This window comes from Phoxinus phoxinus, assembly GCF_949152265.1.
Source record: "Phoxinus phoxinus genome assembly, chromosome: 1".
Taxonomy (NCBI): Eukaryota; Metazoa; Chordata; class Actinopteri; order Cypriniformes; family Leuciscidae; genus Phoxinus; species Phoxinus phoxinus.
In genome coordinates this window covers 48,246,388-48,262,790 of record NC_136876.1, presented here as the reverse complement: position 1 = coordinate 48,262,790, position 16,403 = coordinate 48,246,388, and the positions used below count along the sequence as shown (strand labels likewise).

Sequence of the window (16,403 nt, the reverse complement as noted above, 5' to 3'; positions counted from 1 at the left end):
TCTTGTCTCATTGTTTGTTTGCATTTCTGGACGTTAAGTGGGCTGTTTTGTGTCATTCAGAAACCAGTTATTAGCGAATTAAGTGAACTGCACACGCGTAATAACCAGACTGTAAAAAAAAAAAAAAAACGCACGATTCAAGGTCTTATATATTCATGGCGATGTTCTTTTTTTTATTGTTCTTTGCTTAGAAAGTAAAAATAAGTTGGAAATAAGTTGGAAATAATTTTTCAGCGATTAGCGAACATCCCGACGCCGTCCACGCTACTGAGAGTGACGTAGATGAATATGTAAATATGTGCAGCACGCGCGTTCCTCTCAATAACAAAATAAATTACACAAGATAAAAGACAGCAGTTCAGAAAGCAACCGATTACCGGCATCACGTCGACAGATGACATTACAGAATAGATATTTCTGCATCCTGGACACCGTAAACATTTTTTTAATGTTTTTTTTATTTATTTATTTTTTCACCTTTATTTAACCAGGTTAATCGGTTGAGAACAAGTTCTCATTTGCAACCGCGACCTGGCCAAGATAAGGCAGAAGGTGCAAGACAACAAAGTTACACACAGCATACAAACATTCAAATACACAATCATACATATAGAAGACATTTAAAATAAGAAGGTAAAAGTAGATTGTTTAAAAATGTAAAGTGGCAGTGCGAGAGGAATATCAGAACAATAATAGTATAATCCAGACTTAATAGTAATGTGCAAATAGTTTTAGTTGAATTCAATTGAATATGTGCAAAATACGTTGAGGCTTTGTTGAAGGTGCAAGAACATTAACGAGCAGAGAGCGTCAACATGTACAATGATCTGTCAGTAAGTTGGAGAGTAGTGTTTTAAAAGTAGTGACAGGAACAAGGGATTCGAGTTTGAGAGACTTTTGTAAAGTGTTCCAATCATTTGCAGCTGAAATTTGAAAGAAAAACGGCCAAATGAGGTGCGAGTTTTTGTAGCAACTAAAGAGATATATCTACTCGAACGCAAGTTAAGTGTAGGTGCAGATATGGTTATTAAAGTGCTTAGATAAGATGGTGTTTTACCTAGTAAGGACTTGTAGATTAACTGGAGCCAATGATTTAGGCGTCTGGTGTGTAACGAAGGCCATCCAACTATTGAGTAAAGAGTGCAGTGGTGGGTGTTGTATGGGGCTTTAGTAACAAAACGAATGGCACTGTGATAAACAACATCCAATTTCTTGAGTAGAGAATTAGACGCAGTTCTATAGACAACATCACTGAAGTCAAGTATTGGGATGACGGTCATTTTCACAAGGGCCTGTTTTGCAGAGAGAGTAAATGAGGCTCTATTTCGAAATAAAAAGCCGATCCTGGACTTGATCTTAGACTGTAGATGGTTTATGTGGATCTGAAAAGAGAGCGAGGGGTCTAGCCAGACCCCTAAATATTTGTATTTCTCCACATTTTCCAGCTTAGACCCATCCAGGGTGGTGATGTTTATTGGGCAAGAAGGTGCAGAACGTGACCGGTTGAAAATCATGCATTTTGTTTTACCAGAATTTAAAGACAATTGGTGGCCTCGAAAGGAAAGTTGAAGGTCATCAAAACTCTTTTGGAGTTTTTCTAAAACGTTTTCCAATGTAGGGCCTGATGTGTACAAAATGGTGTCGTCTGCGTAGAGATGGATAAGAGAGTTGCCTACAGCACGAGCGACATCATTAATGTAAACAGAAAATAATATTGGTCCAAGAATCGAGCCCTGGGGTCCCCCGATAGAGACAGCCAGGGGCTCTGACAGCAGGCCCTCGGACTTAACACACTGAAATCTGTCAGAGAAATCATTTGAAAACCAGGAAAGGCATTCGTTTGAAAGACCCAGGCCCTCGAGTCTGCCAATAAGAATACTGTGATTGACAGAATCGAAAGCTTTGGCCAAGTCAATAAAGACAGCAGCACAATATTGTTTTTGGTCAATAGTTGTTATAACATCATTTAGGACCTTAAGTGTTGCTGAGGAGCACCCATGACCAGCTCTGAAGCCAGATTGCATATCAGAGAGACAATGGTAGAACTCAAGATGACCTATTATCTGTTTATTGACTTGGCTTTCAAAGACTTTTGAGAGGCAGGGCAAGACGGAGATGGGTCATTGAACGGAAAAGAGGCTATAAAGCTTGTTTCCGCCACAGAATATATATATATATATTTTGTAATAATTGCGACTTCTCGTGTTAAAATCAGATAAACCAGCAATTGCGAGTTATATAAAGTCTCAATATGTCTGAGAAAATATGTCAGAATTGCGATATAAACTCGCAATTCCGGAGAAAACCAAGAAGTTTAAAATGAATACCTATATTGTAGTCTATGTTGAGAGACCAAGGACGGAGTGATGTGTTCACGTGTTTTAATAATCTCGCTGCGGCGTTTTGAACCTTTTGCAGCTGTAGTAGAATAGATGCTTGACTAATACCCTTATATATATAAAGAGTTACAATCAAGTCTTGATGATATAAGAGCATGGGTTGCAATTTAAAGGCTCTTATACGTCAGACATAATTTCATTTTAGATACATTTCTCAGATGAAAAACAATTGACTTTACCACATGATTTATCTGTGCATTCAACTTCAGGGAGCTGAAAACACACCAAGTGTTTAACACTCAGGCTGGAAGAGAGAGAACAGTATTAACAGTGTGTGAGTTACACTGAGTCATTCACATGTACAGTGAGATCTCTAACTGGACCAGAGAAGCATGAGCTCCTGCATCAGCATAGAAACACGTGACAGATCGCGGGCTGTTGTTGTTGTTGTTGTTGTTGAACACGTGTGTGTGTGTGTGTCACACACTTGAGACGAGGGATTTCAGGATGTGCGCCGGTAAATAGCCATTAAAACACCAGTAGAAACAAACCAATAGTGTAACATGATAGAAAAGCAAAGAGCAGCAGGTGTTGAATGTACAGTCAGATACACACACACACATGATGGAGATTATCTAGACACAAGTTAAAGCCTATGATTAAAAGGCAAGCACAATGTCTGCACGCGTCAGATGTGTGTGTGTAATCGCGGTCAGTCCTCTCGGCGTGCGTTGCTTCACGGAGGACCGACAGATTCAACGCGTGATTCGCACGGCGAGCGAGCGTTCAGTCCGTGCGTCGTGTCGCTCCGTGTTGCGTCATCAAAACGAGACGAAAAAGAGGGAAACAAACGTTTAACAAAAAACTACACAATGAGGGCACAAACAATATAATCAAATGCATACTTGATGTTTTTTAATGAGCAAGCTAAAATAGGGTGATTATATGACTAATTAAATGAACTGAAATTTACACAAATAAAGAACGTTTAAAATATATATATATATAAAAAAAAATAAACACAATCCTCTAAGAGTCTTCTGTCTTAAACGTAAAATATATTCGACTGTGTGTCTGGCTTTCCTCCGCTCGTGCATCATCAGGAGCATTTATATATGTGTGTAGGTGTGTGTGTGTGTGTGTGTGTGTGTGTGTGTGTGTGTTGCACATTTCTGGTTGTTTTCAATTATATGAGCAGATGTTCCTTTAAAATGTAAAAAATATTATAATTTTTTTTCGTTGTTGTAGTAAATCAGCTCAATCTTGGTTTGTTTTTGGCTAATATATATAAACATTAGTGTACATACATTTTAAATAGTTTAACGTATTTGTTTTATAATTTTTTTCATATTTATTTATAATTTAATAATTTATTATGCATGTAAAAAAAAAAAAAAGAAACTCGTTTTAGATTTTATAAATGCCAGAACGTCTCGTTAATATTAAACAGCTCTTGGTTCCGGTGTGTCCATATATGGCGCGTGGCTTCGGCGCAGTGGATTGTGGGTAGGTCTCCGGGTCGGCCATAGCATTAGCAGAGTTCCCCCGCGGCTGAAGGAGAGACCAGAGTCATGACGGGCTTCAGAGGTTTCGCTCATCTCTCCGTGAGTCCTCTTCTCTCACACTGCACGGCTTTCTCCTCGCTGTCTACATGTCGTGTTTTAAACACACGAGCGCGGTTTAGGGCCAGCACCAGCGCCCCGGTGCAGTGCGGCAGGCTAACGCTGCTAGTGTCATTGATGAGCCGGTGTTTGGACAGCGAGCCGCCGGTGGACACTTTCCTCTCTTTATTAAACACCCGAACACACTGATCACGGACCCTTCAGATCCTGGTGTCCTCTTAGTGCGGGTTTATTGTGAATCTGCTGCTGTTTCTGCGATGAAGGTCACCGTGACACACACACACACTGATACTGTACTTTCAGGCACATATGTGACCTTTGACCCGGTCATCATCATCATCGTCGTCCAGGATCACGATGAGACCTTTAGATCAAAAACAATATGATGTGGGAGTCTGGGTTCATAGGAAAACCTAGGGATCTCAGGGATGACATTTAAAAATTTTGATTTCTAGGTTTGAAAAAATATTGAAAATTGACCAACTAGAAAAATAAACGTTTGGGTAAATGTTCTAATAACTGATAACGGCCTTTCGATTTGACTCAATTTGTATTAAGGCAAGTGGTTTGCGCAACATTTCTTAAAGGGACAGTTCACCTAATAAATTCATAATTTATTCACCCTTATGTTGTTTTAAAGCCTGTATGAGTTTCTTTCTTCTGCCGACATTCTTCAAAATATCTTCTTTTGTGTTCGACAGAAGAAAGAAAGTCATACAGGTTTGAAACAACATGACAATTTTTTTTATTATTATTTTTGGGTGAACTTTCCCTTTAAGTTTAAATATGCATTTTAGTTGAAGTCAGTCAATGTTTTTATGTTATGTCCACTCATATTGATCGGGAAGTTATTCGACAGCTATTGCGTTAGATTATATTCTTTAAAGTCGCCATGAAATCAAAACTGACTATTCTTATTTGTTATGGAATATTGCAGTATTTATTATAAATTATGTATCATAATCACCTCCTCTTGCATCTCTTCTCTGAATTATATAATTATAAAGTATTACAATAGAAAACAATTATTGTTTTTAGTAAATAAACACATTACTGTTGTACAGTATAATTTAGATAACTCATAATAACACATAATAATAATAATAATAAATTATCAAAACTTTAATTTTTAAGGAATAATCACAATTTTTCTTCCATGTTTTAATTTTAACAGTATAAAGCTCAGTTGTGTAGTAGCATGTTAGTTTGACAAAAAAGTTAAATTTCATATGGTTAAAAGATCAATTAAATTAATGTTGTATGTCTTCATTTGATTATAAATTAATTTGAATTTGTGGGGGGAAAAAAATTTCATAGAAATTAAATTGTTAAAATTGTTATTTTTATGAATTCAATTAATTAGACATTCTTTTTTAATATTAATTTTTTTTAATTTAATTAAAACATTAAAATGGAATCCCGGAAACAGAGAATTTGGTTAAAAAATAAATAAAGCAGAATTTGAGAAAGAAAATTATAATATTTAATAGGGCCCTAAACATGTAATATTTGTCAGACACATTTTAAAGTTTCATGCTTTCAATTATTTAAACATGCTTTTTGATTACTAAAAAAAATATTTAACCATTAAAATGGAGTCCCAAAAATTTAAATAAAAAAATAAAATAAAAAACGTAATCCAGAAAAATTAAATTGAGAAAAAATAAATGGAATTGGGGGGAATTTAAAAAAAAAATGAAATTATTAATATTTTCTTCCTCAAATTCAGTTTTATTTTTTACGGAATTATCTGTGTTCTGGATTCAGTTTTAACGGTTTAATTAAATGGTAATAGTCAAAAAGAATGTCTAATTCATTGAATTCATAAAATATAACATTAATTAATAACATTTAATAATTTAATAATAATGTCTCCCCCCCCCCCCACCCCACACAAATCTTGTTGTAAGCTTCATGAAGGGGTGTTTTGAAAGCGACAACCTCTACTAGTATTCTAATAATAACATTTAATAATAATTACTATTAGTAATAATAATGGCTATAATAATAACTGCAGTAGTGTACTGACAGTGAGTGTGTCCCCAGAGACGCTGCTACGCCTCCGCCAGGAGGAGCGAGGCGCTGACCGAACCTCTGCTGACCCGAAAGCCTGCAGCTCCGCCGGCCCTCACGCCACAGGACGTCCAGGTGAAGTGTGTGTGTGTGTGTGTGTCAGGTCACATGACCCACTGCTAACGTCTGATACTGTGGTCTGCAGGTGTCCAAGCTTCCCAGCGGCCTCCTCGTGGCCTCTCTGGAGAACTACTCCCCCGTCTCTAAAGTCGGCGTGTTCGTGAAAGCCGGGAGTCGATATGAGACCGTGGAAAACCTGGGAGCCACTCACATGCTGCGGTTAGCGGCCAATCTGGTGCGTTCACACTTACCAGCCACTATAGCAATATACGTGTGACCCTGGACCACAAAACCAGTCTGGAGCCGCACGGGTATATCTGTGGCAATAGCCAACTATACATTGTACGGGTCAAAATTATACATTTTTCTTTTATGCCAAAAATCATTAGGATATTAAGATCATGTTCCATGAAGATATTTAGTAAATTTCCTACTGTAAATATATAAAACATGTATTTCTGTGAGTGAATGCAGCACAATCGTGAACATAAATGCACAACTTTAACTACTAGAACTGCCACAAGCAGCCATTTTGACCGCTAGACGCAAACTCTAAATCTGTAATGATAAATACTTAATTGAGAGATTAATGCATTTATTGTATTAGGATATCTTTTAAAAACAAAACAACACCAAACTGTACATTTAAACAAGTTTAATTAGGGCCCGAGCACCGATGGTGTGAGGACCCTCTTGGAATTGCTCTGTTTATTAGGGCCCGAGCACCGATGGTGCGAGGACACTATTGGAATTGCTCTGTTTATTATTATTATTAGGGCCCGAGCACCGATGGTGTGAGGACCCTCTTGGAATTGCTCTGTTTATTATTAGGGCCCGAGCACCGATGGTGCGAGGACACTATTGGAATTGCTCTGTTTATTATTATTATTATTATTATTATTATTATTATTATTATTTTCCGCATTTGATCGCATTTTTGAGGGCCTAAACATGCACGAAAACTCACGAAAATTTGCACACGCGTCAGAACTGGCGAAAATTGACATCTGATATGCGTTTCAGAATTGGGCGGGGTAAAATGGCTCGATAGCGCCACCTATAAAGGTTCAACGGAGTGCGCCTCCCGCTACGTTTCACGTACGTGTACGAAATTCGGTACATACATGTAATGACCCAATACCTACAAAAAAGTCTCTTGGAGCATAGCCTTAAACACAACAGGAAGTCAGCCATTTTGAACTTCCTCTCTGATTTTTGTGCAGTTTTTGGCATTTTCAGGCCTCGTACTTTAACGAACTCCTCCTACAGTTTTAATCTGATCATCTTCAAATTTGGTGAGTGTAATCTTAAGGCCTTTGCGACGTTAAATTGCGAAGATCTAGAGTTTTCGTCGAAGGGCGTGTCCTCGGCGGCCTGACAAATTTTGATGTTTCGCCATGAAACAGGAAGTTGCTGTAACTAAGGCAAACAATGTCCAATCTGCCCCAAACTTCACACGTTTGATAAGCGTTCTGTCCTGAACACATGACCATGCTCAAATTCAGTTACAGTCATAGCGCCACCTGCTGGCAACAGGAAGTGACATGTTTAACACCGTTTTGGACTCCTAATTAACATATACAAAATTGCCAGCAAGTGCTAAACATGTTAACACCATACTAGAAACATGCTAAAACATGCTAGCAAACATTAGCTAAGTGCTAAAGCATGCTATTACTGCAATTAAATAGGAATTTGCTGTAACTCAGGCATTGAATGCCCAATCTGCCCCAAACTTCACACGTTTGATAAGAGTTCTGTCCTGAACACATATACATGAGAATATTCAGTTATAGTAATAGCGCCACCTATTGGCAACAGGAAGTGACATGTTTAACACTGTGATGCTGTACTAGCAACATATTAAATAAACCATTGAGTTATAAACATGTTAGAAACATGTTAAAACATGCTAGCAATTCTTAGCTAAGTGCTAAAGCATGCTAATGCAATGAAACAGGAAGTTGTTGTTACTCAAGTAGGCAATGTCCAATCTGCCCCAAACTTCACAGGTTTGATAAGAGTCCTGCCCTGAACACATCTACATGAGAATAATCAGTTAGAGTAATAGCGCCACCTGCTGGCAACAGGAAGTGTCATGTTTAACACCATTTTGGACTCCTAATAACATATAAAAAATTGCCAGCAAGTGCTGAACATGTTAACAACACACGGGAACCATGCTAAAACATGCTAACAAACATTAGCTAAGTGCTAAAGCATGCTATTCCTGCAATTAAATAGGAATTTGCTGTCAGGCATTGAATGTTCAATTTGCCCCAATTTCACACGTTTGATAAGAGTCCTGTCCTGAACACATCTACATGACACTTTTCAGTTATAGTAATAGCGCCACCTACTGGCAACAGGAAGTGACATGGTTAACACTGTGATGCAGTACTAGCAACATATTAAATATGCCATTGAGTAATAAACATGTTAGAAACCTGTTAAAACATGCTAGCAATTCTTAGCTAAGTGCTAAAGCATGCTAATGCAATGAAACGGGAAGTTATTGTTACTGAAGAAGACAATGTCCAATCTGCCCCAAACTTCACACGTTTGATAAGAGTCCTGCCCTGAACACATCTACATGACAATTTTAAGTTAAAGTAATAGCGCCACCTACTGTCGACAGGAAGTGACACGTTTTAAACTGTGATGCATTGCTAGCGACATATTTAATATGCCATTGAGTTCTAAACATGCTAGAAACATGCTAAAACATGCTAGCAACACTTATCTGAGTGATAACGCATGCTATTATACCCATGATAAAGGACATTTTTGTAACTGACTTTGACATACTACTCCTATTTTTACCTACTTAAATGCACATTGCCCACCGTGCTCTGTCTTCCTAAAGCCACCGGGTGGCGGTGGCACGGGTGCGAGGGCCCTTTCATCGCTGCTTGCAGCTTTAATTATTATTATTATTATTATTATTATTATTATTATTATTCTTCTCCGCATTTAATCGCATTTTTGAGGGCCTAAACATGCACGAAAACTCACGAAAATTTGCACACGCGTCAGAACCGGCGAAAATTGACATCTGATATGTGTTTCAGAATTGGGCGGGGCAAAATGGCTCGATAGCGCCACCTATAAAGGTTCAATGGAGTGCGCCTCCCGCTACGTTTCACGTACGTGTACGAAATTCGGTACATACATGTAATGACCCAATACCTACAAAAAAGTCTCTTGAAGCATAGCCTTAAACACAACAGGAAGTCAGCCATTTTGAACTTCCTCTCTGATTTTTGTGCAGTTTTTGCCATTTTCAGGCCTCGTACTTTAACGAACTCCTCCTACAGTTTTAATCGGATCATCTTCAAATTTGGTGAGTGTAATCTTAAGGCCTTTGCGACGTTAAATTGCGAAGATCTTGAGTTTTCGTCGAAGGGCGTGTCCTCGGCGGCCTGACAAATTTTGATGTTTCGCCATGAAACAGGAAGTTGCTGTAACTCAGGGAAACAATGTCCAATCTGCCCCAAACTTCACACGTTTGATAAGCGTTCTGTCCTGAACACATGACCATGCTCAAATTCAGTTACAGTCATAGCGCCACCTGCTGGCAACAGGAAGTGACATGTTTAACACTGTTTTGGACTCATTATAACATATAAAAAATTGCCAGCAAGTGCTAAACATGTTAACAACATACTAGAAACATGCTAAAACATGCTAGCAAACATTAGCTAAGTGCTAAAGCATGCTATTACTGCAATTAAATAGGAATTTGCTGTAACTCAGGCATTGGATGTCCAATCTGCCCCAAACTTCACACGTTTGATAAGAGTTCTGCCCTGAACACATTTTCATGAGAATATTCAGTTATAGTAATAGCGCCACCTACTGGCAACAGGAAGTGACATGTTTAACACTGTGATGCTGTACTAGCAACATATTAAATATGCCATTGAGTTATAAACATGTTAGAAACATGTTAAAACATGCTAGCAAATCTTAGCTAAGTGCTAAAGCACGCTAATGCAATGCAACAGGAAGTTGTTGTTACTCAAGTAGGAAATGTCCAATCTGCCCCAAACTTCACACGTTTGATAAGAGTCCTGCCCTGAACACATCTACATGACACTTTTCAGTTATAGTAATAGCGCCACCTACTGGCAACAGGAAGTGACATGTTTAACAGTGTGATACAGTACTAGCAACATATTAAATATGCCATTGAGTTATATACATGTCAGAAACATGTTAAAACATGCTAGCAAATCTTAGCTACGCTAATGCAATGAAACAGGAAGTTGGTGTTACTGAAGAAGTTAATGTCCAATCTGCCCCAAACTTCACACGTTTGATAAGAGTCCTGCCCTGAACACATCTACATGACAATTTTAATTTAAAGTAATAGCGCCACCTACTGTCGACAGGAAGTGACACGTTTTACACTGTGATGCATTACTAGCGACATATTTAATATGCCATTGAGTTCTAAACATGCTAGAAACATGCTAAAACATGCTAGCAACACTTATCTGAGTGATAACGCATGCTATTATTGTTGTGGTTTCAATCTTTTTATGAAATCACTTCTCAGAGATCTTTGATGCCAGAAATATTGTAGACTTTATTTAACAAAACAAAGCCGAGCAACCTCCCGCAGGAGATGACTCCCTGCAGGAGATGACTCCCGAACATCGGTTAGCTTTTCACATATATACATACATCGCCTCCAAAAATGGTCATACATCCTAGATAGGGTCTTGCACCATGTGACAAACTTAAATAGAATCCACTGCTGCATCAGCATTCTTGACCTTTCTGTAAGCCCCCAAAAGACAAACCAAAGTCACACACTCATAAAGGAAATAAATAATAGTGTCTTAATATGTAACTAAATTACTGATCTTCTAAATAATAAAATCTTCAACATTATCCCCATAATAAAGGACATTTTTGTAACTGACTTTGACATACTTCTATTTTTACCTACTTAAATGCACATTGCCCACCGTGCTCTGTCTTCCTAAAGCCACCGGGTGGCGGTGGCACGGGTGCGAGGGCCCTTTCATCGCTGCTTGCAGCTTTAATTATTATTATTATTAGGGCCCGAGCACCGATGGTGTGAGGACCCTCTTGGAATTGCTCTGTTTATTATTATTATTATTATTATTATTATTATTATTCTTCTCCGCATTTAATCGCATTTTTGAGGGCCTAAACATGCACGAAAACTCACGAAAATTTGCACACGCGTCAGAACCGGCGAAAATTGACATCTGATATGCGTTTCAGAATTGGGCGGGGCAAAATGGCTCGATAGCGCCACCTATAAATGTTCAACGGAGTGCGCCTCCTGCTACGTTTCACGTACGTGTACGAAATTCGGTACATACATGTAATGACCCAATACCTACAAAAAAGTCTCTTGGAGCATAGCCTTAAACACAACAGGAAGTCAGCCATTTTGAACTTCCTCTCTGATTTTTGTGCAGTTTTTGCCATTTTCAGGCCTCGTACTTTAACGAACTCCTCCTACAGTTTTAATCTGATCATCTTCAAATTTGGTGAGTGTAATCTTAAGGCTTTTGCGACGTTAAATTGCGAAGATCTTGAGTTTTCGTCGAAGGGCGTGTCCTCGGCGGCCTGACAAATTTTGATGTTTCGCCATGAAACAGGAAGTTGCTGTAACTCAGGCATTGAATGTCCAATCTGCCCCAAACTTCACACGTTTGATAAGCGTTCTGTCCTGAACACATGACCATGCTCAAATTCAGTTACAGTCATAGCGCCACCTGCTGGCAACAGGAAGTGACATGTTTAACACTGTTTTGGACTCCTAATAATTTATAAAAGATTGCCAGCAAGTGCTAAACTTGTTAACAACATACTAGAAACATGCTAAAACATGCTAGCAAACATTAGCTAAGTGCTAAAGCATGCTATTACTGCAATTAAACAGGAAGTTGCTGTAACTCAGGCATTGAATGCCCAATCTGCCCCAAACTTCACACGTTTGATAAGAGTTCTGCCCTGAACACATTTACATGAGAATATTCAGTTACAGTCATAGCGCCACCTGCTGGCAACAGGAAGTGACATGTTTAACACTGTTTTGGACTCCTAATAACATATACAAAATTGCCAGCAAGTGCTAAACATGTTAACAACATACTAGAAACATGCTAAAACATGCTAGCAAACATTAGCTAAGTGCTAAAGCATGCTATTATTGCAATTAAATAGGAATTTGCTGTAACTCAGGCATTGAATGCCCAATCTGCCCCAAACTTCACACGTTTGATAAGAGTTCTGGTCTGAACACATTTACATGAGAATATTTAGTTATAGTAATAGCGCCACCTATTGGCAACTGGAAGTGACATGTTTAACACTGCAATGCATTACTAGCAACATATTAAATATGCCATTGAGTTATATACATGTTAGAAACATGTTAAAACATGCTAGCAATTCTTAGCTAAGTGCTAAAGCACGCTAATGCAATGAAACGGGAAGTTGTTGTTACTCAAGAAGGCAATGTCCAATCTGCCCCAAACTTCACACGTTTGATAAGAGTCCTGCCCTGAACACATCTACATGACACTTTTCAGTTATAGAATAGCGCCACCTACTGGCAACAGGAAGTGACATGTTTAACACTGCAATGCATTACTAGCAACATATTAAATATGCCATTGAGTTATATACATGTTAGAAACATGTTAAAACATGCTAGCAATTCTTAGCTAAGTGCTAAAGCACGCTAATGCAATGAAAGAGGAAGTTGTTGTTACTAAAGAAGGCAATGTCCAATCTGCCCCAAACTTCACACGTTTGATAAGAGTCCTGCCCTGAACACATCTACATGACACTTTTCAGTTATAGTAATAGCGCCACCTACTGGCAACAGGAAGTGACATGGTTAACACTGTGATGCTGTACTAGCAACATATTAAATATGCCATTGAGTTATATACATGTTAGAAACATGTTAAAACATGCTAGCAATTCTTAGCTAAGTGCTAATGCATGCTAATGCAATGAAAGAGGAAGTTGTTGTTACTAAAGAAGGCAATGTCCAATCTGCCCCAAACTTCACACGTTTGATAAGAGTCCTGTCCTGAACACATCTACATGACACTTTTCAGTTATAGTAATAGCGCCACCTACTGGCAACAGGAAGTGACATGTTTAACACTGCGATGCATTACTAGCAACATATTAAATATGCCATTGAGTTATATACATGTTAGAAACATGTTAAAACATGCTAGCAATTCTTAGCTAAGTGCTAAAGCACGCTAATGCAATGAAACGGGAAGTTGTTGTTACTGAAGAAGGCAATGTCAAATCTGCCCCAAACTTCACACGTTTGATAAGAGTCCTGCCCTGAACACATCTACATGACAATTTTAAGTTAAAGTAATAGCGCCACCTACTGTCGACAGGAAGTGACACGTTTTACACTGTGATGCATTACTAGCGACATATTTAATATGCCATTGAATTCTAAACATGCTAAAACATGCTAGCAACACTTATCTGAGTTATAACGCATGCTATTATCCCCATAATAAAAGGACATTTTTTGTAACTGACTTTGACATACTCCTCCTATTTTTACCTACTTAAATGCACATTGCCCACCGTGCTCTGTCTTACTAAAGCCACCGGGTGGCGGTGGCACGGGTGCGAGGGCCCTTTCATCGCTGCTTGCAGCTTTAATTAGGGCCCGAGCACCGATGGTGCGAGGACACTATTGGAATTGCTCTGTTTATTATTATTATTATTATTATTATTATTATTATTATTATTATTATTTTCCGCATTCAATCGCATTTTTGAGGGCCTAAACATGCACGAAAACTCACGAAAATTTGCACACGCGTCAGAACTGGCGAAAATTGACATCTGATATGCGTTTCAGAATTGGGCGGGGTAAAATGGCTCGATAGCGCCACCTATAAAGGTTCAACGGAGTGCGCCTCCCGCTACGTTTCACGTACGTGTACGAAATTCGGTACATACATGTAATGACCCAATACCTACAAAAAAGTCTCTTGGAGCATAGCCTTAAACACAACAGGAAGTCAGCCATTTTGAACTTCCTCTCTAATTTTTGTGCAGTTTTTGCCATTTTCAGGCCTCGTACTTTAACGAACTCCTCCTACAGTTTTAATCTGATCATCTTCAAATTTGGTGAGTGTAATCTTAAGGCCTTTGCGACGTTAAATTGCGAAGATCTAGAGTTTTCGTCGAAGGGCATGTCCTCGGCGGCCTGACAAATTTTGATGTTTCGCCATGAAACAGGAAGTTGCTGTAACTCAGGCAAACAATGTCCAATCTGCCCCAAACTTCACACGTTTGATAAGCGTTCTGTCCTGAACACATGACCATGCTCAAATTCAGTTACAGTCATAGCGCCACCTGCTGGCAACAGGAAGTGACATGTTTAACACTGTTTTGGACTCCTAATAACATATAAAAAATTGCCAGCAAGTGCTTAACATGTTAACAATATACTAGAAAAATGCTAAAACATGCTAGCAAACATTAGCTAAGTGCTAAAGCATGCTATTAATGCAATTAAATAGGAATTTGCTGTAACTCAGGCATTGAATGTCCAATCTGCCCCAAACTTCACACGTTTGATAAGCGTTCTGTCCTGAACACATGGCCATGCTCAAATTCAGTTACAGTCATAGCGCCACCTGCTGGCAACAGGAAGTGACATGTTTAACACTGTTTTGGACTCCTAATAACATATAAAAAAGTGCCAGCAAGTGTTAAACATGTTAACAACATACTAGAAACATGCTAAAACATGCTAGCAAACATTAGCTAGGTGCTAAATCATGCTATTAATGCAATTAAATAGGAATTTGCTGTAACTCAGGCATTGGATGTTTAATCTGCCCCAAACTTCACACGGTTGAATATTCTCATGTTTAACACATTTACATGAGAATATTCAGTTATAGTAATAGCGCCACCTACTGGCAACAGGAAATGACATGTTTAACACTGTGATGCTGTACTAGCAACATATTAAATATGCCATTGAGTTATAAACATGTTAGAAACCTGTTAAAACATGCTAGCAATTCTTAGCTAAGTGCTAAAGCATGCTAATGCAATGAAAGAGGAAGTTGTTGTTACTAAAGAAGGCAATGTCCAATCTGCCCCAAACTTCACACGTTTGATAAGAGTCCTGTCCTGAACACATCTACATGACACTTTTCAGTTATAGTATTAGCGCCACCAACTGGCAACAGGAAGTGACATGTTTAACACTGTGATGCAGTACTAACAACATATTAAATATGCCATTGAGTTATATACATGTTAGAAACATGTTAAAACATGCTAGCAATTCTTAGCTAAGTGCTAAAGCACGCTAATGCAATGAAACAGGAAGTTGGTGTTACTGAAGAAGGCAATGTCCAATCTGCCCCAAACTTCACACGTTTGATAAGAGTCCTGCCCTGAACACATCTACATGACAATTTTAAGTTAAAGTAATAGCGCCACCTACTGTCGACAGGAAGTGACACGTTTTACACTGTGATGCATTACTAGTGACATATTTAATATGCCATTGAGTTCTAAACATGCTAGAAACATGCTAAAACATGCTAGCAACACTTATCTGAGTTATAACGCATGCTATTATCCCCATAATCAAGGACATTTTTGTAACTGACTTTGACATACTCCTCCTATTTTTACCTACTTAAATGCACATTGCCCACCATGCTCTGTCTTCCTAAAGCCACCGGGTGGCGGTGGCACGGGTGCGAGGGCCCTTTCATCGCTGCTTGCAGCTTTAATTATTATTATTATTATTATTTTCCGCATTTGATCGCATTTTTGAGGGCCTAAACATGCACGAAAACTCACGAAAATTTGCACACGCGTCAGAACTGGCGAAAATTGACATCTGATATGCGTTTCAGAATTGGGCGGGGTAAAATGGCTCGATAGCGCCACCTATAAAGGTTCAACGGAGTGCGCCTCCCGCTACGTTTCACGTACGTGTACGAAATTCGGTACATACATGTAATGACCCAATACCTACAAAAAAGTCTCTTGGAGCATAGCCTTAAACACAACAGGAAGTCAGCCATTTTGAACTTCCTCTCTGATTTTTGTGCAGTTTTTGGCATTTTCAGGCCTCGTACTTTAACGAACTCCTCCTACAGTTTTAATCTGATCATCTTCAAATTTGGTGAGTGTAATCTTAAGGCCTTTGCGACGTTAAATTGCGAAGATCTAGAGTTTTCGTCGAAGGGCGTGTCCTCGGCGGCCTGACAAATTTTGATGTTTCGCCATGAAACAGGAA

At 38.7% G+C, this 16,403-nt stretch overlaps 1 protein-coding gene across 1 annotated transcript in view; it reads left to right on the top strand.

The window, feature by feature from the left end:
* The first annotated feature begins 3,785 nt into the window (after positions 1-3,785).
* Positions 3,786-16,403, top strand: part of uqcrc2a (ubiquinol-cytochrome c reductase core protein 2a) — a 38,617-nt gene continuing 25,999 nt past the window's right edge. The window contains exons 1-3 of the mRNA XM_079633189.1: positions 3,786-3,943; positions 6,008-6,109; positions 6,180-6,329. Coding sequence (XP_079489315.1) covers positions 3,911-3,943; positions 6,008-6,109; positions 6,180-6,329 — 285 coding nt within the window. The 5' untranslated portion in view covers positions 3,786-3,910. The remainder of the gene's footprint in view (positions 3,944-6,007; positions 6,110-6,179; positions 6,330-16,403) is intronic.